At 44.1% G+C, this 27,560-nt stretch overlaps 1 protein-coding gene and 1 long non-coding RNA gene across 8 annotated transcripts in view; one reads left to right on the top strand and one right to left on the bottom strand.

Annotated features, from left to right (window-relative positions):
- Positions 1-27,560, top strand: part of Grin2b (glutamate receptor, ionotropic, NMDA2B (epsilon 2)) — a 460,395-nt gene that overhangs the window by 407,574 nt on the left and 25,261 nt on the right. For all 7 annotated transcript variants that reach the window (NM_001363750.1, NM_008171.4, XM_011241221.3 and 4 more), the window contains 2 exons: positions 24,960-25,120; positions 26,896-27,083. In NM_001363750.1, the coding sequence (NP_001350679.1) occupies positions 24,960-25,120; positions 26,896-27,083 (349 nt within the window). The remainder of the gene's footprint in view (positions 1-24,959; positions 25,121-26,895; positions 27,084-27,560) is intronic.
- Positions 21,740-27,560, bottom strand: part of Gm14329 — an 11,433-nt gene continuing 5,612 nt past the window's right edge. Inside the window, exon 2 of the long non-coding RNA XR_001785389.1 lies at positions 21,740-22,178. This is a non-coding gene — a long non-coding RNA (predicted gene 14329). The remainder of the gene's footprint in view (positions 22,179-27,560) is intronic.

The following is a 27,560-nucleotide window of genomic DNA, read 5'->3' as shown; positions in this document are numbered from 1 at the left end:
TACTTACTTACTTACTTACTTACTTACTTACTTACTTACTTACTTACTTACTTACCTATTTAAAGCCAGGGTTTAAATAAATGTCTGGCTTCCAACTCATTATGTTGCTGAGACTCGCCTTGAACTTGTGACCCTCCTGCCTCCACCTCCCAAATGCTAGGATTACAACACCCAGCAATGTGTCCTCTTGGAAAAGCTGATAGACAGCAGCCTTCTGGAAATGGCAAAAGAATAGAAGTGCTCACATCCTGAGAGCATATGGAGTACAAAATGCAGAGGGTTAGGGGAGGAACTTCTGCCTCTTTGTTTGTTTGTTTGTTTGTTTGTTTGTTTGTTTTATCTTAACTGTCAGAGCTAATCCAATGTATTTTATGGATCACTGTCCTACTGCAAGCCCTCCTTTCTCTTGCCAGGGCAACCCCTGTTCATATGGGTCCAAAACAAACCCTAAGCTCTTGAATAGGCTCAGGGCTGCCCACCAGGGCCAGCTATTACCACTTGTGTAGTTTTGTTTAAGCCCGAATCTGCCTGTTTCTTAGCAAACAACCTTGAGTTCTAATTCCAGGGCCTGACTTCAGTGGGACAGGAAGTCTGTAAGCTCCGTTGGGATTTAGGAATGGCCACATTCAAGATCCAGGCTGCAGATGAAGCAGTATTCACCACTGGGCTGCCATGGGGGCTCCCACGACTCCTTTCGCTTCGTTTCTATGTGCCCCTCCACACATCACCTCAGTAGCTGCCTTTCTTCTAACACCCAGTGACTTTTCATCTGGGATTCCTCACCCCTGACTCCCGTTGTCCCAGTGGGTTACTGAGGAGGCAGGAAGGTGTCATCAAAAATCCACATCTACAATCCAACCTTTACATTCAATGAATTCTGACCCAATTTGGGAAAGAGGGTCTTTGTAGATGTAACTTAAGACTCTGAAGTGAGATCATCCTCTCTTCAGTTGTCAAGGTATTTAGTGTGGCTGATAATAATGACCCCTATAAGCAAAATGCATAGTTTTTTTTTTTTTTTTTTTGGCACAGATGAGGAATAGAAGTTCACATAAGGATGAAACTGGGATTGAAGGGACACACACAAATAGATGGCAGAGTCATTAAAAGCTGGAAGAGGTGAAGTCTCCCCTGGTCCTCTAAAAATATTATGGCACAGCTGACAGGCTGTGTAACTTATTGGAAGAGGTTTATGCCCGAGGTTTCTTGTGTGGTAGCAACAGGAGTTTAGCACAGAGCCATGGATGGCTCTTTCTAGAGTCTGCATTTTGTGCTAGTTTTTTGCCCTTTAGATTTGGGGTCTTCTCTTCCTTCTCTCAGCTCCTATATTCAGCTGTATGGCCCTGTCCTTATGAAAGGAGTATTTCTCACATCAGGTTTTGATCCTTCTTTGTGTAGAATCCACCCACTTCTCGCTGTAGATTGTCAGGGAGATGGGTTACACCAAGAAGGTCTTTTCTTTGCTGATACCTTTTAGAGCAACAGGATCCTCAGTGGCACCATGTGCTCCCAGTTTTTGACCTTGAGCCTGACTAATGCCATTTTCTCCCCATATGTTCTGTGCACAATCTTCTGTATTGCCTGTTGTGAGGTCACTGGGAAAAGTGACTAAAGGCTTGTTTCTGTAAGACTGATGTATCCCCTTCACGGCTTCTTTGTCGTAAAACACACACACACACACACACACACACACACACACACACACACACACACACACACACACATCTCTCATGTATAAAGAATGAAAGTCAAAGCACATCATCTTGGATTGATGGTCTTCCTCACCCAGAAAAAAAGAACATAGCTTTGTTTCACTCAGCAGACATTAGTGGAGCCATATTTTCAAAAAGTAAAGTGATTTGAGAATAAAGAAGGAAGGAAAGAGGGAGTGAGGAAAGGGAGGAGGGAGGGAGAGTGGAGGGGAGAAGGTAGTTGTAGCAAAGGGGAAGAGGGAGTGGGAGGAAAGAAGAGACTGAAGAGACAACCCATTTGGACCTATTCCTGGGCTAGATCTACAGAAGTTAGTCTTTAGAAAGTTATCCTTATGCAAGATGCTAGATGACCAGAGGCTCCCAGGAGCTGGAATTTTTTAAATGTAATTATGCAAATTAGCATTAACTTGCCCTCAGTGTTTTCCCACCTGAATTGAACTGTACTAACACCAAAAGGTAGCAAGCAGCTCCCACTTGTAGTGGAAGCTCACTTATGCTTGCTGGTCTCGGTGGGAAAAGCTGCAAGTCCCATTCTCACCCTCAGGGTCACTGAGTGTATCTGTGATTTCCGTGTGGAGTGGGTTCTGGCTCCAGCTTGGGGTGACCTCTGGGGACTCTCTGAGTTGGGACCTTCTGTGTAGACAAGTCTCCAGTTCTCAGAGAGGAGAGTTGTTGTGTTTAGCTGTCCCTTAAAGACAATTTCTTCCGTCTGAAATTTATTTACATGAAAGAGAAATAAGCCAGTTCTCCAACATCCTTTTCTCTCTGATTAAAAACAAAAATTAAAAATAGTTGTTTTAATTCAGGGAGTCTGAGCTTACTATATCTCAGCTTGTGGGTAAAAACATATTAAGAATTAGTGTTTCCCTTCTGAGTAACTAAGTTTGAATCCTCAGAGACAAATTAACGCAGCATGAAAATTTATCTGTGGCCTAAGGCATCAATCCTAGACTGACTCAGGCTCTATAGATGTCAGAATTATATTCACAGTCAAAGTCAGTGCCTGGGCGGGGTCTGGTTCTTTATGGATGCTTCAGCCTTGCCAGCTTCTACATGTGCCCAGCTACAAAGGCAACAAGAGTGGCAAAGGTTCTCAGCGAATTGTGTGCAGCCTTCTAGTTTTTGGAGCCCTTTCTGCCTAGCTGGGCATCTGCAAGAGGCAGTGGGGACCCAGAACCGCCTGGCACTGGGAAAGCCCAGGTACTTCATTCACAGTGCTATGTTGAGATTTCCTTTCCAGCATGGGTCATGGAGAATCTTTCAAAAACAGCTCACGCTCTGTAAACAACACAGTCTGAGATCTTTCCACTGTCTAGTTTTGGACAGGAGCCTTCATCCACACCTTCAAGGGCACAGGCTCTGGGCCAGTTCCATCCCCAGGGCAGCAAGAGAAGAAAATGAGCAGGCAGGCTCCCTAGCAGAGGAGGCAGCTCCAGTTTTCAGAGAAATCAGGAGTGAAAAGATTGGGTCTCTGCAGGACTCTATCGCAGGACTTACACCGGAGAGTCCAGTCATGTGCTGACATATTTTCTTGCAGACATAGGCAACTGAGCTCAGTTCCCAAAGCCCACGTGTGAAAGTCAGGCATGATGGCATGGGCTTGTAGCACTGGAGAGATAGACACGGGGCTGGCTGGCCAGCCTAATGTTCTTGGTGAGTCCTAGGCCATTGAACGACCCTGTCACAAAATATTTGGACAACACTAAAAGAACATGTGAGGTTGTCCTCTGGCCTGCATATGCGTGTGTCACAGGAAAACAGATCTCCCAGCAAAAATGTAACAGCATGGTCATGTGGGGACCCTTTCTTATTACATGGAACTCTGTACCACTGTCTGGATCCACAAGTTCCTATTACACAATATCTGTCAACAAGGAGCCCAGAAAACCCAAGCCTCTTCGGGGAGGAAATTTCCATAGGGAGGTGCTTTTCAGGGAACCTTCTTATTGCGCCCCAGGCCAACATGAGGTACTCACAGTCAAAAGAAGGAAGAACTGTCATTCAATAAAGGCTGGGGGTGATGGCGTGACCAAGCTGTATTGAGGGTTCATAGACGAATCTTCCCACTGAGAATATCCCTGGGGAGCCCTTGAACTTTCCTGGCAGGGAGTAGATAAATATCAGATATCTACAATGCTTGCTTCATAAAGCATTTTCCCTAAGACCTTCACATTCTGTCACCACTGACACACATCTCAGAGATCAGAATATAGGATCAATCATAGCAGAATTCGTGTGCATTTATAGCTGTTGACTAAGGTAATAGCTGGGCCAAACCAACTTACTTTTTTAGTGAACACTCCCAACGTAAGGCCAGGCATTACAGCTTTCCTGGCCTGACTTCTGAGTCTCAAATCAATGACTCTAACACCCATAACAGGGATGGATCTTCACCCAGTTTAGGTGCACAGCAAGAGCGTTTGGCCTTCAATTGCTCTAGTCTTGAAGTCTTTCCAGGCAGCCCTTTGCATTCTTCATTGGTGTGCATACAGCATCTTGTTTCTTCCCACGTTTCTTGTGAGATCAGAGATGCATTGAATGGTAAGGAATACCAGAGTTCCTTCTACTCAGGGACTCCTGTTCTTAACCCGGCTAAGAACAGAGATCACTCTCGGGAGCCTTCCCCTTAATGGGAGCAAAACAGAAGAAGAACTGGGGAGTAAAACATTGCCCCCTGCTCCATCCTTATCTGAGGAGAGGAGAAAAGAATAAAGGATGGACTGAGGGACACTGTCTCGGAAGTACTGCAACAAGGCCCTCAAGGACATAAGCTTGAAGGCCACCGTGATAGTAAAGTCCCTCATACTTAATTCTGTAAAACCTCGTCACACATCTCCCAGGTGACCGTTAGCGCCACAGAACATTTCTAGTAATGTACAAGTTGCTGGAGTGTTTTGCAAGAACTGATTGCCAGGAGACCCCGAGATAGCCAAGAGGACCCAGCCATTGTTGGACTGAATGCAAAAGGGCGTGTTGAGTTGGGTGTTAACCTGGTGCTGAAGGAAGAAGGCTATGAATCCTAGCAATGCCTCCCAGTTGGTTTCAAATACAGACTGAGCGAGACGGCTAACAGCGTAGTGTTACGCAGGACATTGCAACCCAGGGCAGGGGAACCTCTGGGGAACAAATTTCTTCTTGTTTGACAGAGGGCGGCGGCGGCGGGGGGTGGGGGTGGGGGGGCGAGGGGGGTGGGCACGCAGTGAGACAAACACTGTTGTCTTTACAAGACACACCCAGTCATCACTGCAAACTGTCACGTGCACACACATGGCAGAACATGGGTGTGGCTTTGACTTTGGGCACCGAGCAATTTTCTGCCTTTCCATTTCTCTTTCTAGGCGCATGCCAAGTTAATTGCAGTAAATTTTGTACAAACCTCTTCCTCTCTGCCAGTCAGGTCCTCCCGAGCAGGCACGAGATGGTCTCACCTGCTTCCTTGTGCGGACTGATATTCAAACATCCATAGAGCAATACAACCTTCAGCTCACCCGTGACTCCAGGTAGCTACGTTTAAAAGGCTGCTGCCAGGTTTGTTTCTTTGAGAAGGTTGAGAAGGCTCAGCATCATAGTCAGCTCCACCATGTTCCCAGCACTGGAGAGGTGCACCATCATCCTGCTGTCACTTAGCCCTGACCTAGGAAGTCACTCCAGGGTTAGACATACTTTGGGATGGCTTGGGATGGAAACAACATGGACCGGAAAATTTTATTTCTGACATGCGCTTCTGGCCTGACAACTGTAAATGTGCTTTTTCAGTATATGGTGGGCATCCTTATACTGGATCAACCCTGGCATAATGATACTCAACTGTGGATTAGCTGCAGGCAAGGGCAAGTGTGTGCTCATATCTATAAGCATGACCAACACATGAGGGAAAATAAACTCCAGATTTTCCCACCATGAGATTAACCAGCAGAGAGCCTGGACCAATTCAGTCATTTACTTGCTTGGAACATGCTCTATGCAGAAGAAGGGGAGTTTATTCCCCAGTGGTCACAGGGTGATCTTGACTGCCCTGCCTTGTCCTAGTATTTCCTAGGATCCTCTTGAGTTGGAATTTTAGCCTTGCCTGTCAACTCCAAATCACTGGAAAGAGGCTTTCAAACATAATTGTCAGCCTGGTGTTCTGAGGAAGGTATGCTGCAAACTAGACATTCTTCAGGGCACTGAGGGACGTTCCTGGGAGGGAGCTGCCATCATGGCAGGGTTGGGGTGGAGTAGGGATTGTGTGCTGAGTATAGACCATGCCTATAAGGTGGCTTCAGCTCCTCTTTGGAGGTGTTCTGAAAGCACTCATCATCCAATAGCCCCGTGTACTAGGAAGCATCTCTCAAGGTGATAAATGACCCAGCTGAGAAACCTTTTTACTTACTCCCACTCATGATGGCACTAGCTACTTAGACGTGAAGTACCGTGTAACTAGGACAATATCCAGGGCTCTGTGGAGAGTAGGAATTGCAGAAAGTAATTCCCCAAGCAATCTGTCATCTGAGCAGATTGGTCTGAGTGATACCATTTTCCTGGAATGCTATGACGGTTACTTATGTATAGCTGATACCAAAATGTCTGGTTTTAGAGGACTCTGGCTGTAGTAGTTTGGTCCCACGGGATTTATGGCAGATTGTAACGGTAGAAGCAACATATGATACAGTTCATCCCATGATGGATAGGGAAGAGGATATAGGGTTCAGGGTGGCACTTCTTCCTAAGTTAACTCTCCACAAACATTGTATAAGTGTATAAGTGTACCATGAAATGTGCTTCAACACTCTTCTGGGTGCTTCTAAATCTAGCCACATTGCCAACCAAGCTCACCATCACAAAGGCTTTTGTGCAGTTAAAATCCCCATTTAATTCTTTATATAAAAGCAAAGCAACTTTAAGCTGTCTCTTAAAATACAATTTACAATTTACATTTATATTAGAAGAATAAAGTTATCACCTACTCGTCTGTTAGTAAGATATCTTTTCAGATCGTCTCCCTGTTAAGCCTGAGGTCCTTCAGATGGAAAGAAGAGGAATATTGGTTTTGGAGACACACCTGTGTAATGAAACAGAGACTGTTTGGTTTGGGACCCGGAACGGAATAAGACATCATAATGGCCCAGGAAATGGGTGTACATGCTGGCAGTGATGTTCACGCGCTGCCCCCTCTGAAGGAAAGGACTGCTCTCAGTGACTGGCTACATTTATTAAAGGATGGATGCTCCCAGGACATGTGCTGGTACTAACACTAAACTTCTGCTCTCTGATGGATTAAATTGCCCTTAATTAGCTAACCATTTGCAGTACTGTTTCACTGGGGGAAGTGTGTTAGTGTTTTTCAACAGCTGATTTAGCAATGAACTATTGAGAATGGTATGTCCTTAGCTTAGAGCCTGTGGAAAATTGCATTCCAAAGCCACAAATGAATTAGCATTTGTATTGGGTGCTCCTTTTTGAGATGAGCAATCATGTGCCCCCCCCCCATCCATGATATCCACTATTATAAAGCCACATTGACAAAGACTCCAGAGAGCTCATCAGTCATCTGTGACCCCTGGGTGACGCTCAGCTAAATGCTCCCCCTCCCTTTTTTTTTTTTAACTTTTCCTCTGAAGCTTAATTTTCAGGCAGATGCTAAAAACCAGGGAGAAAAAACAAGACAAGAGGCTCTATGGCCTTGCTCTGTTCCTAAACCTTCTGGAGCCTCCCTTCCCAGTTAGGGGGTAAAAGGTTTTCAACCCACCAGCTTTTGTGGTGATTTAAGGTTTATTACTTGCCAAGTGGTCAGAACTGTATGTACCTCATGCCTAAGTCCTCAGTTCATATTAATGTTGAGTGTTAACTGCAGCCCCAGCTTTCCCCTAAGACCACCTGAGCTTTTGGTCGGATCACTCTTAACACATTCTTCTGGCGTGTCTGAGTGATGGGACACTGTCAGGATGATTTCCTCCAAATGAGTGATAGCAATTCACCATTGCTGTACAGCCTTACCCTCCAGCCCCACTTGTCTTAACTCATTTATCACAGAGAGCCTAAAACCTGCTATGTATCCCTCACTGGAACCAAGGGCAGGAAGCAGCAGGTCTGTGCGAGCACACTGCCACTCATCCCTGTACTTATGGAGGACTTTGTTTTGCACACAATGGAAGAAAAATGAAAAGCAATATTGTGTATCACAGTGGGGAAGGTGTGGTGGCACAAGCTTGAGGTGGCTGGTGACACTGCTTCCGCATTCATGAGCCAAACATGTATTCTTCCACATAGTCTTTTTCAGGAGGGCTTATATCAGAAGTTCTCAACCTGTGGGGTGTGACTCCTTTGGGGGTTGAACAACTCTTTCACGGGGGTCGAATATCAGATATCCTGTATATTAGCTATTTATAATTCACAACAGTAGCAACATTACAATTATAAAATATCAATGAAAACAATTTTGTGGTTGGGAGTCACTACAACATAAGGTATTAAAGTCCTGCAGCATTAGGAAGGTTGAGGACCACTGGCTTAGCTGATGTCATCCTTCCTTATGCTCTGGAACAGCTGTTTTCAACAGCTGTTTTCATCTCAGGGTCTCTCTGGAAACTGGTCCTAGCCTTCATAAGACCCATGCTGAGTATGGAGTCTAAGTTCTACCAAAACCCTGCCCTACCCCCCAACATTTTAAATCAGTTCATGTCTCTTTGTATTATTTACCTGGAATTTTTATTTAAGACTGTGTACTCTCTGAATTTAACATGCTACCTAGTATGTTGATGATACCTAGTGTATAGATACCTACTATATAGATAATACTTGGTGTATAGATGATGCCTGGTATATTAATCATACCTAGTATATAGAAACAGCTTGCTCAGTGTATACTTATTGGATGGATGTGCTTATTGGATGACCCCTCAAATGGAGCTACCTACGTGAGCAAATGAGATGCTCATTTAACCTCCGAGAATATGATTTTAATATAAGTATAGTCCAAACATGCACAGGAACCCTTTTGCATGGTAGCAGAGACATGGAGAACAACAGTCCACTGATGAAGGCAGACAATGAGTTCCAAAGGCATAGAATGAGCCAAGTGTGGTGGTACTTAGGAGATGGATGCAGGAGGGTGTAGTTCAGGGTCAGCCTTGTCTACAGAATGAGTTTAATCACATCCTTCAGAAAGCTAGACAGAATAACAAATGTCATGTCAGAGACATCCCCTTGGGTGTCCCTTTTCTTGTTAAAAAAAAAAAAAGAAAAAAGTGGACAGTGGAGGCATGCACCTTTAATCCCAGCACTCAGGAGGCAGAGGCAGGCAGATCTTTTGATTTCAAGCCTCCCCGCTCAACAGAGTGAGTTCCAGGACAGCCAGGGCTACACAGAGAAACTGTTTTAAAAAAAAAAATCAAACTAACCAAACCAAACCAAACCAAACCAAACCAAACCAAACCAAACCAAACCAAACCAAACCAAGCCAACCCAAACAAAAACACAAAACAAAGAAAAAAAATATTTAACCTTTCATCCTAAAACCTTGCTCTCCGCAACTTAGCTGTTTAATGAACTAACTTTGTTTTCTATGAGTCAAATTTTATTTGTAAATCATAACAGGGAATACACCATGTTGATAATGAACCTGCATCGATGATGGCCCAAACACTTGTCTTACCCCACTTTGGTCTTTAACCCTCCATTAAAAGGCAGCACTCCATCCTAAACACATGGCTCTCATGGTCCACTGGGATCGCACTGTCTTTCTGAACATGGTTTTGGCAAAGAGTTCCTGATCCTTCTTGCTGTGGTGCATGGTGAGAACCCTTTTGCATGTGTTCTGACTAAACTTCGTCCTTGTCATATTCTCCCTCCTCTTTTGGACTGCCTATTTTTCTGTGTGCTGTGACTTGGAAGTAAACCCCCTCTCACCCCCCCAAAGTTCATTGTTTAACCCCTGGGTCTCCAGCTGGTTTTAGAAGTTTGTAGAACCATCAGAAATAGAGTTTTACTGATGGAAATGACTTACTGGGGGCTGGCTTTGAGGTTTGGTAGTATGGGCCTCACTTCCTCTTCTCCATTGCTGATTGTGGAAACAATGTGGCCTGCCATCCCAGGCTGCTGAGACCCTGCTTTCTGCACCATGCCGACTGTGCCCCTTTTAAATCCATGAGCCAAAGTAGATTTTGTGGGGTATTGGTTAATAGCAATAACAAAAGGGACTAACATAAGGTAATTCTCTCTCTCAAGTACCTTATTTCTTTGTCAATGGATTGCAGAGAAGACAGGCTGCTTTAAAATTATTTATGAAACTGAAAACCAGAAGCCAATTAATTGAATGGGGAGTGCACTGGAAGAGGCTGTGAGGAGGATGTTTTTCTGTCCGGGGGATAAAGCTTGATGACAGAGCACTTGCCTAGCACTCCAGTCCCATCCAGTGTTGTCGGCAGTCATTCAGATTGAGAGAGTACTTCCATTGCATCCTCTGAGTGATATTACAGAAAACAAATGCTTTCCCATGTGGTTGGTACCTTACCCCACAGACCCAGCTCTAATGGTTACTGCTACCCTTTCTCTAACCATCCTGCTTCCCTGTGATGCACATCTCCTATCTCACAAGGATCCTTTTGTTTCTTCAGTTCTGGGACTGGAACCCAGGGCCCTGAACTTACTTGGCTGGCATTCATCAGTGAGGGGTGTCTCTCTTTATAGCTATCCTGGCACTCTCTCCCATTCTATTAATTAGCTTCTGGCTCACAAGTTCACAATTCAAGTCCAGCTTCTCTGCAGTCCACTGACAGAGAAACATGATGGGCAATGCTTGGATCCCATAAAGAAATCCTGCTGCTGGTCTTGTAGTAGAATCGTCATATCATGGAGGTTGATAAAGAAATATCCTCATTAATGAGGATATTTTCTTCTCAGTTGGATCTTTAAAATATGTGTGTGAAATGGACTCATCTAGATAATTTCTCCAAGGATGGCTGGCCATTCAGAGTGATATACCATGGCAGCAATCCAATTCCTTCTGTCTATGTGCTTCCTCTGAACAAAGTAGCTTCCCCAAGCCTGGAATGATGCAGGACTTGAGTGTTGTATGAAAACAATAAGTTTATTTTAATGTGTTTCTCTGATGTAAGCTTGAAGTTCTCCTGAGAACTCACTCCAGGCTGTGGGCTATATTTAAAAAGGAGGTGCTCCCTGGTGGCATAGTCTCATCAGCAAGAGCTTCCAAGGATGCAGAAGCCAGACCTCAGGTCACCAAATGCGCATATGGTGTACAGTCTGAGATGCTGGAGACATAGCCCAGTGGTAGATTGCTCACCTAGCATCCTCAAGGTCCTAGATACAATCTCTGCTTCTGTGGGGGAAAAGATATTTAAAATCTAGGAAAGGTTCTAAGCTAAATTTCTTCTTCTGCACTCTTCTTTATTCGCAATAGAAATCACATGGTAATTGGCATGATATACAGATATTTGAGATGTTCCCACTACTTTTCCTTTCTTTTTAGACTAAAACCACAGTGGAGGTAAGAGTTTATTGGATGAGTGAGTGAATGAGTGAATGAGTGAATGAATGAATGGATGGATGAATGAATAAGTGAATAAATGAATGAGAAGACAGTTATTAAACTCAGATAGTATTCATGGTATAAGACAAAGCCATATAGCTATTTGAGTGTGAGAAATGTTTTCATAACAAATGGCTGTGGAGAAAGAAAGGGAAGGTAATGTAGATGAGAAATATTTGACATTTACAGTTCCAGATAGAATTTTCACACCTTTATTTTCTCCTCCTGTCAAGCCACCTAAATTAGGCAGACATTTAAGAGGAAATCTGAGTAAGTAGGGTCTCCAACTGTGCTACTATTTTGGCTTGTCAGATCTTAAGTCACAGTATTCTTTCAGGATTTATTTGGGGAGATATTAGACCTCTTCAGAGCCCCTGATTATCACCTGTCTCCAGTTTGTGAATAGTAAAGTGTGTCTCTCTATGGTATGCCGGTTGTTGAGCCTGCTTTATTCCCTGAGAGGGGAGAGCCTTCTTCCCAGCCAGCCCTGTGTTTGCAGAGCACCTGCCATTTTCCCGTGTGTCACTCACAGCAAAAGTCAGCCAACCCAAATGAACTATTAACGCCGTCTACGTTCCGAGTGGACAAGAAACAAGCCACAACCAAACAGGCTCATATAAAGGCATTATTAAGGGTATTAGTAGATTCTTAGATTGTTTTCTAGCATAAGTACACACCAAACATTATTTCTTAAATTATCCATGGTCTTTTGTATCCGAATCCCAACATAGCTTCCATAGCTATATGATCTGATACATCAAAGGTGTTCACTGAATGTATTTGAATATATGATGTTTAAGTAAAATATGAATTATGAACTAATGGTTTAGAGGGATATCCAACCCTTTATCACTAGGGAATGCTGAATTTCCTTCCCCTAACACGCTCACTGTTGATAGTTTTGTAGCACTAACCTTCTAATACGTTATTCTTGGAGGTCCCTCATGTTTGAGTTAGGTATGAAGACTTGACTTAATCCCCAAGGACAAAGGAGCTAAAGTCCCTGCCTATCTTTGCCATTAAGACTCTTCATTTTTTGAGCAGCTCAGGAACCCAAGATATGTGCTGAGTGAATAGAAGAGGGTGGGAGGAGACATAAATGGGGAAGGCTTTTTGATCTGAGACAGCTGATGATTCTCTGGCTTTTCTTTCTTCCTCTGTGTAGTATAGAAGTGATTCTATCTCCATTTCTAAGTTATATTTCCCAGTTCACAAGGTTATAGAGGGGAATAATGGGTAGGCTGTAAAACAAACCCAGGGCAGGATAAGTCTAGCGAAAGAGTGTGTCAAAGTTAAACCAGTTTCTTTACCAAGGGGGTTTTCCTGGTCTTTGAGACCCATTGTGAAGCCAAGAGGGATGCAATGTGCCAGGTGGGATCACTAGACTACCTTGGGGCTCGGACGTTCATCCAGCTGTGGTGTCTCTGTGTAGAGTCAACTTTACTGACCAAAGGAAAAAAATCCCGTTGTGCTATAAATGGTCATAAAGTGACAATTGACACAAATGCTTTCATTTCCATTAGTCAATTTGAAACCAACTGATCAGATGGCTTGCCAGGACAGCAGATGTGTGCCTGTTACCCTGACATGTCCCTCCTCTGATCATCTGGGGCCAGAGGTCTCACCTGGCACAGTCCTTTGAAGGTTCAAGTTCCCATCCCAGCTTCATGTCTCAGAAGACATCAATGGTGGCTCTCAGGAGAACTGAAATACAGGTGATTCAGCGAGGCAACTTCCATAGAGATATCTGGTAGGGGCCTCTAATAACCTTCCACAATATATCAAATCTGCTGGGACTCCTGGAGCAACTAACATTAGATCCTCATTCTGTGGTGAGTCTCTCTACATCCATCCTTTACCTAAAGGCTTCTTTAAGAGCCGTTGGTCTTTGCTGGTACCCACAGCTTCTAACAAAATCTGGAAAAACGTCTCTGATCTCTCCCAAGCCAGCAGGGAACTGGCATGATGTGGGAAGGCAGAAAGCTCAGTCTTGCCTGAAAGAACATTGGAGGGGAGAGCAGAGGCTAGCTGTGACACAGGAGTACCGAAGGATAAAACTTAAACCCTGTGTCCTCATGTCTCTGGCTCACTTCATCTTCATGTTATCATAACTGTTCCCAGCTCTGTCACATTTTTTGAGGCCAATGAAATATCTATACACATCGTCAAGTCCTGAATCTGACAAGCTCTTATGGGATCTCAGCTCTGATACAATTTTTTTGAAGGAAAAATGAAGAATGTGCCAAGAAAGATGTCCTCAACTGACATGAGGACAAATTAACTCCTCGTCACTGGGGATGGCAGCCCAGCAGTACATCTGAGAGACATCGCACTCGGTCATGTTGCATGATTCTGCATTAACCAGTAAGCACTTTAAGTGGAGTTTGAGGCTTAATGCACAGAATCCAATTCATTAATTTATTAGATCATTTAGATCATTCATCGGGAGACTCTAGTTAGAGTCAGGGAGTGTCCTAGGCACTTGAGTTGCACCAATGAGTACAACGGGCAAAAATCTTGCCTGTTACATCACAGTGTAAATGGAAGAAGGGCAGAGAATTGAGAGGAGAGCAATATATAGATGCTGACAGGGAGTAGCAGTTTCCCCTCAGCAGGTCAGGGGAGGGCTATGTGATTGAGCTGGTAGAAATGAGGGAGTACACAGAGTTACTCAGGGCTTTCTTGGACAGAGAAGAGGGGGGCTCTGGCAGGAACCCCCGATGTGTTCTGCAACTACCAGGTGGTCAGGAGGGAAACCTGGGCATTAGAGGAAGAGCAAGGATAGAACCTTCCTTGATTTGAACATGGTTTTCCATTCTGGCGCCCTTTTCACTTATACCTGCCCATTATGATACCATAAATTTAAGTTCAAGTTGGTAGTTCTCTAGTAGACAGTTCTTACACAGCCCCTTTGTTATCCCAGCTATACCCTTATGTTTAATCCTAATTCAGCTAACTGCTGGGTCTTTCCTTGGCCTGGTCAGCCACTGTGTGCAAGCAGTGGCCTTCATCCAGGTATCATACTCATGTATCATATTTGCACACACAGATTCCTTTCACCTTCAGGGTACACAGTGTACTCATGGGCTATGTTGCCTTTGTTCATGAAAGCCTACTTGGTCAGATGCCTTCCACAAGCCCCTTGCCAACAGTCAAGCAAGGCAAGTGTGTAAAGGTTTCTCCACCCTAGCTCTACCCCCGTCATGATATTTCTTGTGTGCTCTAAGTTTCTATAGTCCTCCCTTTTCCTATTTGCTACTGGGAAGTTGTCATGGTCATCGGATCTTTGGATTCTTGAGACAATCTGTTTCCTGAGCCTGTATTCTGTCTGTATTCTGGTGTGATATGACTTATGGTTATGTGTAAGGACTCTGTTTTAATTCTTTCTCTGCTCTCACCTACCTGTAAGGATTGACCAAAATTATCTATCAGGATGTTAGTGTCCTTACCCACGATATGGGAATAAAAATGTCTACCCCATGGGTTTATTGAGAAAATTAATGACTTGCTACATACAAGTTGTAGAGCACATAATGTGTGCTGGGAGGTATGTTCGCTGCTATTGACACCAAACTATCATTAGTCCAAAGTTAACATGTAATGTTGGTACATCGCCATTGTTCTTCAGAGATCAAGCACATACCTGGGGCTGTACCCACCATATTGATGAGAGCATTTTATGGCAAAGTCACAGATTTTGCCAAACACCTAAAACCTCAGGGAACAGATGGAGACCTAGTCAATAAAATTGATGTGGTAAACATAGAAACAAATGTTTGTTTATTTAAATTTTTAGCAAATGCCAAACAAATCATTGTTTTGCTGCATCAAGGTCCTTGTTGTGAGGAAATCTGGTAGTTAGCTAATCTCAAGAGACCTGAAGAGCTGGCATTTTGTTTCCTGGAAACCCCAATGGAGAATGATGACAGGAGAAAGAGAAGCCTGGTCCCTCCCTCACCTCCTTTCTCTGAAGCCTTTGGGGTAATTTGCCATTCCACAGGGACCCAGAGAGGCAGAGATCTTCTTCCCCAACAGCATAGCATGCAGAATTCTGAAGGAGGCTTCTAGAATGATGGTGAGACCAGGGACAGGAGAAGGGCCAGCTAACCAATCTTCCTACATGCAAGTACAGGCATACATGTGTGTAGTGTGTAGTGTGTATTTGTGTGTGTGTGTGTGTGTGTGTGTGTGTGTGAGAGAGAGAGAGAGAGAGAGAGAGAGAGAGAGAGAGAGAGAGAGAGAGAGAGAGAGAGAGAGAGAGGGAGAGGGAGAGAGAGAGAGAGAGGGAGAGAGAGACTTGATAAAGATAACTAGAGCAATGGGGCTACCTAGTGCTCGATGAGTGCCACCATATGGTAGTAGCAAATGTCATTGGGCTCACCAGGGCCCCAGAAACAGACCTGAATTCATGTTGTCACCTTAAATTATGAATCTATGTCTTCTTGCTATGTTCTGTAGTGCTGCTGTCACAGTGATTTATTTACCACCTTTGAGTAAATTCCAACAATATATTCTCTAATGAATAATAAATATAGCTTTATAATAAAATGTAAGGCGAAATTTTTGGTGTTTGCATGTGTGTGTACTTGTTAGTGTGGACATGTGAACGTGTGTGTGTGTGTGTGTGTGTGTGTGTGTGTGTGTGTGTGTGTGTGTATGCACATGGGTGCATGGAAGTGTTGAAGCCTTATGTTGATACAGCCTATCTTTCTTCCATTGCTCTCCATAATTTTTGTTTTTTGAGGGAGGCTCTCTCATTGGCATGAAGCTCAAGGACTCCTCTAGTGTGACCCATCAAAGAGCTTCAAGGATTTGCATATTTCTATTCCCTCTACCCCTCAGTAGGTAGTAAGGTTTAGAAGTTCACCACTACCACCCTAGAATTTTACACATGTTCTGGGGACTAGAACTCACAGCAGGCACTTTACCTCCTGGCCCTTCTCTACAGCCCCCAAGTGATCATTTGTTCCTCCTACCTCCATTCCATACTGTCACTTTAAGGACAGTGAGGAATCCCATTGTTTAATCCACCACTGTCTCCACAGCTAGGCTGACCCTTGAGTGGCGCCTTGAGGGACTGTTCTGAAACCCACATTTCAAAATAGAAAAGTTCAAACTGGAACAGATCTTTGTGCCTTGAGGCAATCCATACACATAGCATTTTAGAATGAAATTGCCCTCCATTGTTAACAGACCGTCTGTATGTCACATCTTTCCCAAGTTTACTGTGTTATCATCTTCTTTCTTTTAATTTTTGTTTGTTTGTTTGTTTGTTTGTTTGTTTTGGTGGGCTTCCCCACCCTGGCTTTTGAAAATAAGACTTGGTATATAGATGCCAATGACAAATGGGAATATATGGGAGTAAGCAGTATGGTAGTTTGGTTTAATACTCCTGGGTAATGAAGAATGATTAAAAGTCAAAACTATGGGGACAGAGAACAGGTCATCATGTGTCAGGAGCCAGGGGAGGTCTATGGAGGAGTATCATGAGGGAGTTTTCTTGGGTGGTGAAATTATATTGTAACTTGACAGTGCTGATGGTAAGATCTGATGTAGGGCTAAGATTCATAGACATGCTCATCAGTGATGATAATGATGTCTAAAGTCCATGGTTTGGAAGAGCTGTGGAGGATGGACGGTAATGACATTAATAGGGGTGGTGAGAGGAATCCAGGGCAGGTAAAGAGGGTCCCTGTAGAGTTCATATCAGTACACAGACATTGTGAAGAACCCACCCATCTTTCCCCCCCCCCCCCCCCCCCCCCCCCCCCGAGGGCCTAGAAGGGCTGAGTGGCATTCGGGCATTGATTCTCTTTGTGATTCAAATGTAGAATCAGAAGTAACAGGATGAATTATTTATGTGTGGGATTGTCACGCTCTGAAGACAAAAGCCCCTAGCTCCCTCCTCACTAGCAGCATAGCTGTGAGCAAAGTGTCCAGTGTGCAGCTCAAGGTCACGACTCTGGTTTGCACTAATCAGCATACGCTGAGCAGACAGGCTGAAGAAGAGCTGTTTTCAGGCAGGTCTATACCCTGAAAGGCACTTTCCAACCCCTTCATCTCAGCAGAGCCTCTTTCCCTGTGTGGTGTCACTTGCCCGATTTAGCTGCAGTTGATCTGTTAGCCTCCTGAGGAGAAGTGACAGGCCACTGGGTATAAGGTCTCAGTGTCAGAGCAGCAGCCTAGAACAACAGAGGCCTAGGCCTTGAGGGGGTCTGGGGTGTGGCTTTCAGAACTTCCTCTTTCCAATGGCACACACACACACACACACACACCATTGAAAATTCCACTTCCCTCTTTGCAACTTCAATCTGTCCCCTTTAGGGAGCCTTCCAGGAACCCTGGCCTCATGGCAGCAGTTCTGATTTGGAATTTTAATAGTCATGGCATCGCTAGGGTCTTTTGTGTTCAACGAGATGGAGAATATTAGAACATATTAGTTACATTTCTGTTGATGTGATAAAACACCATGACCAAGGCAACTTGTGGAACAAAAGTTAATTTGGGCTTATAGTTCCAGAGGGTTAGAGTTCTAGATAGCAAGGTCGAGGCAGCAGGCAGGCATGGAGGTTAGAGAAGGATGCTGAGCGCTCACACATGGACCACAGGCACAAGTCAGACAGAGAGGAGTAATGAAACAGCAAGAGGACTTTAGCTCTGAAAACCTACCCGCAGCAACGTCCTTGAGGAAGGCCACACACAGCTCCCAACCCTCCCTAAAACAACTGAGGACTAAAGTGTTTTCATGTGAGAACCTCTGGGGGACATCCTTATTCACGCCACTACTAAATGTCCCTGAAGTTTCACCTTGCTCTCTTTCCCTGCCCCACCAAAGTGCCCAGGCTCTTCTCAGAGCTCAGATCCTCTTGAGCTCCCGTCTCCTCAATTTGTTCCTTCCAGCCTGGAATATGTGCTGGTGACAGAGGACTCTTTCTATCACAAAACCCCACATTTGTCATTCTGACAGAATTGTTCGGTCACCGCTAGTGACAGTGAGTGCGATCATAGCAGGGCCTGTGTTAACAATAATGGGTAATTCAGCTTGCTTCTCCTGGGCCAGGCACTGTGCTATTACAGTGCTCAGGAAACTAGGTGAACACTTGGTGCATAGGTGCACTCTACAAGTGTGGGAACCGGGGCACAGAGAAGGCGAGTAGTGCAGTCTCAGGGCTATCAAATGGCAGAGCTGGGATGTGTCGAGGCTCTCCTCCCGTTTAGCATACCTTAGAGCAGGGTTCTCAACCTTCCTAATGCTGTGACCCATTAACACAGTTCCCCAGGTTGTGGTGACCGCCCCCCACCCCCAACCATAACATAACATAGATATGGGCTCCTTTTGAGAGCCAGGTCCTGTTTCCTTCCTCATCCTTCATTAGCCCTCAGCCTTACTTATAAGGCTGTAGCAAAAGGGAGGAGGTCTCCATGGTCTGTGATGGTGCCTGAGCTTTGTCATTCCGTAGGTATTGAGTGAGTGTGGCTATTAGGACGTCTGTATTGTGCCTTTGAGCAGAGCATGCTGTGTAGACATTGCTTTGCTTCTTCTGTTCAAATAGAAAGCTCCTCTGTGTCACCCTCTGTGTTGCTGTTCACCCTGTGTTCCCACTGACACAGTCCTGCTTCTCTGGGGCTCCCATCACCTTGTTTGTTGCCCATCTCAGCAGTCTGGACCTTTTTTATTGACCAATTCCTGTGCTCCTTGTATGTCCCACATGTGTTTTGGATAACTGATCTTACTGAAGTCTCGGCTCAAATGTGACCTTCTCACAAAGGTCTACTGATGACTGCCAATCAGTCTGTAGCATTACACGGTTTGTCTTGTCTTGAAACATTCCACGTTCACCAGTAATTCATTGTGGGGCCGGCATCCCAGTGCTTAGAGTCTCAGCACAAAAACCGCTTCGTTGTGTTTCACTGTCTTGGGGGTCAGATGTCTGTGTAAAGCTGAGCTGAGTGTGTCTTCGACTTTATGTGGCCTTGGTAGAGTCATCTGATCTTCACCTAAGGGTAGAGCTGGGCCTGGCTGGACTTGAGGGACCAAAAGGGCTTTACTGACTTCTCTGGTGTGCTGGCAGGAATGGGTAGAGCTGAGAGACAAGCTAGAGCTGCAGTGAAGAGCACCCACAGGTGCTGTCTTCAGTTTGGTGGCCTCAAGACTGGGGCTTAAGACTGGCCCCAAGACTAGATATGTAATACTCCCTATATGCTAAGAGCCTTCCCTTGGAAGGAGGTTCTGGGACGCCAGTGAAGAGGCCGTAAAAGCACACACTCATTTTTCAAGGCCAGAAGTCTCTGGGCGGGGCTTCTGAATCTTTCCATGTCAGGTCACCTGTTCTGCCTAGGAGAGGGAACACAGGCTTCCCTTTTGATAGGAGGACTGGCAAAATGTATGTGACCAACTTTAGCCTACCACATAGTTGAGCACACATATGTACATATGTCAATGTCCATATATGGAAACACACACATATGTTTCTATGCATGTTAGTATGTTACCCATCTCCTTCTTTGATATGAGCCTCTGGATCTTATTCTATAATGCCAAATTGCCAATACCTAGAACCTTGTCTGCACAGAATAAATACTTCCTGAATACAAATATAAATGAGAGACTGTATGAGAAGATGTGAATGGCAGAGAACACTTATATTTCTGACTCTTCTGGGAGGTTAGTTCCTAGAAACTGGAGGTTTTATTCATCTTTTCTTGATACACTCCACTCCAAATGAACTGCTGTATTCTAATTACCATAGATAACGAAGATGAGGTGCTAATTCACAGCACATTCATAGGCGTTGAATGAATGTGGCTTTTACCACTGGATTAACAGAGCCCTGTACTTGGGAAAGTCAACTGACATATTTAGTTGACTGGAAGAAAACAAACTAGACTAGACCCTCCCACGCCCCTTGTCCCTCTTTCTTTTTTTCTTTGCTACAAGCTCTATGAGAGACCTTTTTGTAGGGTGGTGGCAGCCAAATGGCCAGAGTCCAACAGAAAGTGAGGGCCTTTGCCCCATCCTTGGAATCTTCCTCCTTGCATGGCTGACTGTCAAGAGGAATCCACTTTAAGGTCATCAAGACAGAGACTGAGGTTCAGATGCTAAAGGCTCAAGGTGTTGATTTCTGATTCTCTGTTTTTCAGGAAGAGCAAGTGAGATTACAATTCCCTTGACGCTCTCCCTCTGTGTTACCCCTTGTGCTACTGTGAGTTCATAGCCATTGCCAAGAGCAGGTGTTGGATCCAGGGGAGAGGGTGGAAGCAAACAATTGTGATATCAGAAATGGATGGATGGCCTCCCAGGTGGCCCCATTAACAACACATGGCCTCTCTGCCCAGAAAGCCAGGGCACAATGACTCTCAGCAGCGTCCCAGCTGGCAATGGAGAGGCTTGCCTTGTCTTTCTTCTTTACACAGCTTGGAGCAATACCCTTCACCTTTCCATTACTTTGGTGTCTTCATCTGTGAAATGGGCCTGATCCCTGAGGATCCTTCCCTCCTGTGCTTTCATTTCACTAAATGGATCTGTGTTTTAGCAGTCACAATTTGGGTGGTCAAAGGTGATTAATAAAAATGCTGGTTTTTTTTTAAGTTATCACCATTTTGAAATCAGAGTTTTCAAATCTAATTATTCTTCTCCCTGGCTTATTTGAAGTCCTAATTTTTAAAATTACTTGTCAAGGTCTTTAGTGTTCTAATTTATATTCCTCATAGTATACATTTTAATTCCTCCCCAGAGTCCATCAACTGTCACCAAGGTTAAACAACAGGGCTTTACATCTTGGGGTGAGTTTCATGACAAGGGCATTTATTGAAACATCAAGGCATGTGGGAGTTGTCTTTTCCTTCTTCCCCACAGGTCTCCTTAAGCATACTAACTGTTCCCTGTGAATGGGAATTTTAGTTAAGTTCAAGGTCCACTGACAGTTTTAAAAGACCTGCTTTATTTAAACCTCCCATCGAGCTGAACAAGACCTTTCAGAGGAGACAGCAAGCTGGTCTCTTGCATCTGCTCTGGCTGACTCTAGGCCCTCAGACTGGCCTAGTTACAGGGGCAGACTAGAGAATGAGGGAGCGCTGCCTCACACAGGACAGAATTGCATTGCCACAGAAGAAACTAACAGCTTTGAGCTTTCTTACAGTGTTAAGTGCTTTCCTATGTATTTATTATCTTAGGTGTTAAAATAATATTTCCAGAATACAATGAAACCTTGCAAGGCTAGGTAACTTGCCTGTGTTCATGTTCCTACAGCAAGCATGAGAAAAGGTTGAATCTAAACCAAATCGCCTCCAGGCTAAATTTTGTCCACATTGTAGTCAGGGTTGTTTTCTCTGGTTATTTGCTCGGGGATGGTGCCCTAAATGATGTAAGTCTTATTCTGCTATTACCTGATTTGTTTTTGAAATCGCTTTAATTCATTTTCAGATACTTCCTCCCAGCTGGTGGCTTACCTTCTCATAATCCTAACTGCATCTTTTAAAGAGAAGCTCTGAATTTTGATGACCTTTAATTTATCTTTATTTCCCTCTGTTGGTGGATTGGACACGTGATGTACAGTCTTCATCTAGCTCTAGGTTACAAAACTGTTCCCATATATTTTTTTCTCCTGGAACGTTCGCAAGTTCGGCGTAATTGCTATTGATCTTGTGGGGGTGGGGAGTGAGCTTTGTTTTGTACAGAAGCATCTAATCACCTTCACACCATTTGTTGACAACTCGCCTATCTCCACTGAGCCTCCTTCACACTGGCCATGTGCATGGCTGTGGGCAGCTGCTGCATTCTGCCAGCCTTCTCCTGCATCAGTGTTATACCAGTGCAGTAAGGTCTCTGGAGCTCCTTGGGAAGTCTTCAGATTGATTCCATCAGTGTGGCCCCTCTTCGCAAAGGGTGTTTGCTCTTCCAGGTCCACGTTTCGACATGTTTTGTGCATCTATGGATGTGACTGTAAAATAATATAGAGACTCTAAACATCATTTAAAACTTAAAAAAAAAAAGATTATGGTTCGGAACGAGAAGTGTCTTGGCCTGTAGCTCCGTCAGGAAGTGGAACACTGGGCACGGGATTCCGTTTGGTTGATCAAAAATCGTTGCACAGACCTTACATGCATTAAGCTTTTCAAAAATACCTAGATGATAAATAATTTCTATCAGATCTGAATTGGATGTGATTCCAGCTTTCAATACTACTTCAGAAACTATTGTGGGAGGGACCTGCAGTACCCTAGTCAATGTTCGTACCCATTGACTTAGCAAAGTGCAGAGGTACAGAGGACAGGACAGTCACATGACTCCGGGGGCTGCTCCCTCCTGTGCCATCCGCTTGGCTTTGGATTTAGGGGATGGGTTTCTTCAGATTTCTGAGGAGTTCTGTTTGACAGCTATGTGTGAAGTCTTCTGGTGTCTGTCTCTTTTATTAAAGCCTAGCCTTGTTTACTGTAAGCTTGCTCTCTGCCGGGCACAGTGAGGAGTCACTCTTAATTAGGCCAGGGAAAATGCTGATGACATTCGCCACCACTACCCCTGGGTGATAGTGAACAAATTATCCTCATTGGGCCCCTCTTTATCATTTGTCCAATGGAAGATTTAAGCTACTTAGTTTTGAGAAGACAATTCTGACTCTCCTATCTTTATTTGCTTAAAAATTGCAACCCCTTAAAAAAGAGAGAGAGAGAGGCTAGTAGTGGCATTTATCGTGCTCATCTCAAGAGAAGGGTTTTCCAGTTGGAAAGTCTGTTTTTGATGTGACATTTAAATATCCCACCACCACAGCATATGACACTGACCCAACTCTCAACTGTGGCCAACAGGAGCAGCTACAGTGGTTGTAATAGCTCCTTGTGCTGTAAGAATCTTATAGCCCACGAAGCCCTCACAGTCTCTGAGAAGAAGAAGAAAGGCCATGGAACCTGTGCTGTTTATAAAGTTCAGTGGGCCCTGGTTAGTGGGCTAGGTTTTCAAATACAGCTCCAAGGTAACAAATAATAGCAATAGCATTGAAATCCAGAGCACTTTAAACACCTGCAGTGTCCCCTCTATGCCAAGGGACAGCTTTATGCCCATATTCTGTGTCATCTTAGATATACTTACAGGACAAGAACATTAGGTAGCCTGCTGTTTTATCAGCAAAACAAAACTAATATGAACATGGATTTAGAACAATATGGGACCAATCACTGAGCATCTGTCTTAGTGTGCTTTCTGTTGCTGTGATAAAGGCCAGACCCAAAGGGAATATGGGGGGAAGGGGCTATTGCATTCCATGTACCAATCACAGTCCATCAATGAGGGAAGCAAAGGTAAGAACTCAAGCAGGCAGGGACTGAAGCAAAAATCATGACGACGAAGTGCTGCTTCCTGTCTTGCTCTCCATTTCTTGTTCAAGCCTGATTTTTTGATAAATCCAGGACCACCTAGTATAGTAGACTGGGCCCTCCCATATCAATCATTAATCAAGAAAATGCCTTAGAGATTCGCCTACAGTTCAGTCTGCTCCAGGCATTTTCTCAGTTGAAAACCCTCTAACCCAGTGACCTGGTTTGTGTCAGGCAACCCTATGGTGTATCTATCAGGTGCTGTGCCAAGTACTTATTTTACATTCTTGAAAACTGGGCATCATCAACTCCTTATTATGGAGGAAGAAGAGGTACATCTTTTCTGTCAAGGAACACAGTCATTAAGTAGTAAGTGGCAGAGTTGGTCATCATATCTGTTTTAATCTCAAGCTTAAACTATTAATGACCGCATGAAGGTCTAGTTCTCGGTACTTAGTCAGTAGACATAGGGAGTCGCTGAATTTATAGAATCAATCTAGGACTCTAAACCAGAATAACAAGTACTGAGGGATCATTTTGGGCCAACTTGATAGAAGGGAGAATTCACAGGAGGTTCCCCAAAGCCGTTGCTTTGAGCTATATTTTAAAATGAAGAAACTGAGTTGGCCCAAAGAGAAGGGTGAGTGTGTATTAAAGAGATGAATTTGGTGAGGCTGTGAAAATCCAAATGGTCAAATTGTGTGCTCTGGAAGCATCATTAAGACCCAACTCATTGAAGGGTAATAGCTATGAATAACGCTGATGTCATAGAGACAGGATCCAAGGAATTTAAATTCTAGTGCTAGGCACTGGAGAGACACTCTCAGTGTTTAAGCAAGCAGGGAACATAGCTAAAATAACATGTGAATTATCCAATAGCTGGTTTAGGATCAACAGAATTTTGAGTGCTTTGAAGGTCAAAAGAAAATTTCTTAGCAAAATATATTCAATATTCAAACATTATTTCCATGACTGACATGCTGTGTGACCTTAATTGTAGAAGGACAATGTGATTGGGCCTCTGAATTAAGAGGCCTGAGTGCAGATTTTAGACAATTTTTGGAAATAAAAGTGACTAATGTACCACAAACTATATCATGCCACTTTCAGGCCCATCATCACTGGTATTGTGTCGGATGCATAGAAGGAACACACAGGGTTACAGATTAAACTCGGGACTGGGCAAATAGAAATCTCTCAACAATACGTATTAAATTGAGTTGAACTGAAGTCCACTTCCAGAAGGCAATTACTGCTCCTGAGTGAGGGCTAATGTGTTTGGTGAATTATAGTCGGTTCCTTTCCATTATAAACTCACTAATGCTGACTTAATGTCTCTTCACATTTTTCTAAAGCATTTCTTCTTTATTCTGTCTCTGTCTCTCTCTCTCTGTCTTTCTTTCTCTCTCCAGTTCCAGAGACCTAATGACTTCTCACCCCCTTTCCGCTTTGGGACTGTGCCCAATGGCAGCACAGAGAGGAATATCCGTAATAACTATGCAGAAATGCATGCCTACATGGGAAAGTTCAACCAAAGGGGTGTAGATGATGCCTTGCTCTCCCTGAAAACAGGGTAAGAACGGCCTCCAAGCTCAGAGTGATACACCTCTCACATCCACTGGACACAGTTTGAACTTGAACCATACTCATTAAATCAAAAGACTGTTTCCAAGTCAAATTTGATGGCATTATTCCAACCCTTGTACAAGAGTTCTTATGATGTTACTTGCTTCTATATACCATCCTGCAAATTGTTTTCTGCTTGCATGAATGTGGGCATGGAGTGGAAAAGAAACAGATCAAAAACTAAAAAGGAAGCGTCAAGGAGAGAGCGCATATCTGTTACACATGAGCTGTAGTCTAAGAGGTGTAATAGACAGTTCCGGTGTCTAGGGAGAAATGAAACAGGAAGTGTGCAAAATTTGTAGACGGCAACAAGTAGAAATGTGTTGATTGATCCCCAATTTCAGCTTTGATTGTCACTCCTGATAGCCATTCTCTGTACCCAGAGTGTATTTGTTCACAAGCTGTTAATGCAGCGATTTGGGCACACTTGTCCTTTAGTTGGAGAAAGTGAAAGCTATGAAGAATGGCCAGCACTTGAGCACTGTAAATGTCGAAATTTGGAGGCCAATGGGTCATACAGCTGTTTCCCTCTCTCCTATGGTGACCGTGGACCTCCTCTGGCCACCTTTGCGTCTTAAGGTTCCCAAGTACCACCTAGATTTATGGCCATTTAGAATGTGGAGGCATTCAATCTCACTGTTCTGAACAAAATCACAACAGGTTTCAGAAGACAGGATCTGAGGTTAGGGTAGGAGTGCTCTGGATAGTCCAAACTACGGGATCCGCATAGTTCTCAATTATACCGGATGCTTGGTGTTTGGGCATGCCACCAACCTGCATTTTATAGGATGCATTTTGTGAAATTGCCTGTTGCTAGTCATATCAAAAAGGGCTTGTGGGCTTGTTTGTTTGTTTGTTTGTTTGTTTGTTTCCCTTTTTCTTGAGGAGTGACAAAGATGCCTAGCCTGTAACTGTTGTGCAGGCTTGCATGCCCTGCTCACTTTCATGCCTGTCACTTGCATGGCTTTATCTGAACTGCTCCCTCAGCCTTTCGGTGTGGAAACGTTTGGAAACAGTGATTGGTGCATGCCGCCTCGCTCTTAGCCCACCCCATCTTTTCTTGGTGCATCCCTTCTTTGCAAAGCTCAATGTTTCACGCAATGTGCATGTAGGCTTAGGAATCTGAAAGTCCTTGGTCCTTCTGAATGCTACCTTCTTGCAGTGCTGTGAATGTGCTCTCACACGAGCTTGCCACCAGCCTGGCCCCTCAAAGCAGAGTCACACAGCACAAGAGAATGCTGAATTCTTTCTGACCACCAAAATAGCCACATATCTACTGAAACATATACACCTACACTTTCCCCCACTCTGGACTGTAATGAACTGAGAAATGAAAAATGTTATATAACTCTTACCCGTGCTATTTGTTATCACTGCGGTGCTTACTTTTCATTATTTCTGTTATTATTTTTATTGATTCCTTTTTACTCCTTCTCCTTTTCAGACACAGCTTATGAGTTGGCCTCAGGCCCAACTTACATTCTTATCACTCCTGGTGGGAGGGGGGAATAAAAGAAACAACTCCTTTCAACCTGAAGTCCCATCAAGGGCAGCCTGGGATGCAGGCTTTAGACTCTGACAATAGTCCAACTTGAGCCTTACTGTGAGCCAGTCCTCCACATAGCTTCTGCAACCCTACCACTTCAGACTAATGCCCCAGTAGGTAGTACTGTTGTGTAATTTCCTCCTTAGTATATGTTGGTTCGCTTCTTTCTTGTGCAGGAAACTTGATGCATTCATCTACGATGCAGCCGTGCTCAACTACATGGCTGGAAGAGACGAAGGCTGCAAGCTGGTGACCATTGGCAGTGGCAAGGTCTTTGCTTCTACGGGCTATGGCATTGCTATCCAAAAAGACTCTGGTTGGAAACGCCAGGTGGACCTTGCTATCCTGCAGCTGTTTGGAGATGGTGAGTTAAAGTAAAGGGGAGTGTCCACTTGGCCTCCACCAATAGCTGTTCTGAAATAGCAACCTTTATCCTCTATTTATCCAAATCAGCATGTCACAAGATATGATTAGATTGGAGAGTACGTTTTGAATTCTTAGGGCCACCATAACAAATGACAGGAATGGTGTGATGTAAACAGTTGAATTCGTTGTGTTGAAGTTCTGGGCACTACAGGTATCAGTACAGGAAGCTTCACTTGGAAGTGATGAGGAGGAATCCTCTGTATGCTTGTTGAATGGCTTTTGATGTGTCTTCTTGGTGCTCTCTTCTTGTTGGTTCCACTAGGTATTCCTTGACTTGTCAAAGCACCACTCAGATCTCTACTTTCATCCTACCTGGATGAATGTCTTTCTCCTGTATTCATCTTTCTCTGCATCCACCCTTTTCTTAAGGCCAATCACATGAGGTTAGGGGCCTGCTGGGGATTGCAGTGTGCTT

Source organism: Mus musculus, chromosome 6 (assembly GCF_000001635.26).
Source record: "Mus musculus strain C57BL/6J chromosome 6, GRCm38.p6 C57BL/6J".
Taxonomy (NCBI): domain Eukaryota; kingdom Metazoa; phylum Chordata; class Mammalia; order Rodentia; family Muridae; genus Mus; species Mus musculus.
The sequence above is the reverse complement of the archived record's forward strand: the minus strand, read 5'-3'. Positions and strand labels throughout refer to the sequence as shown.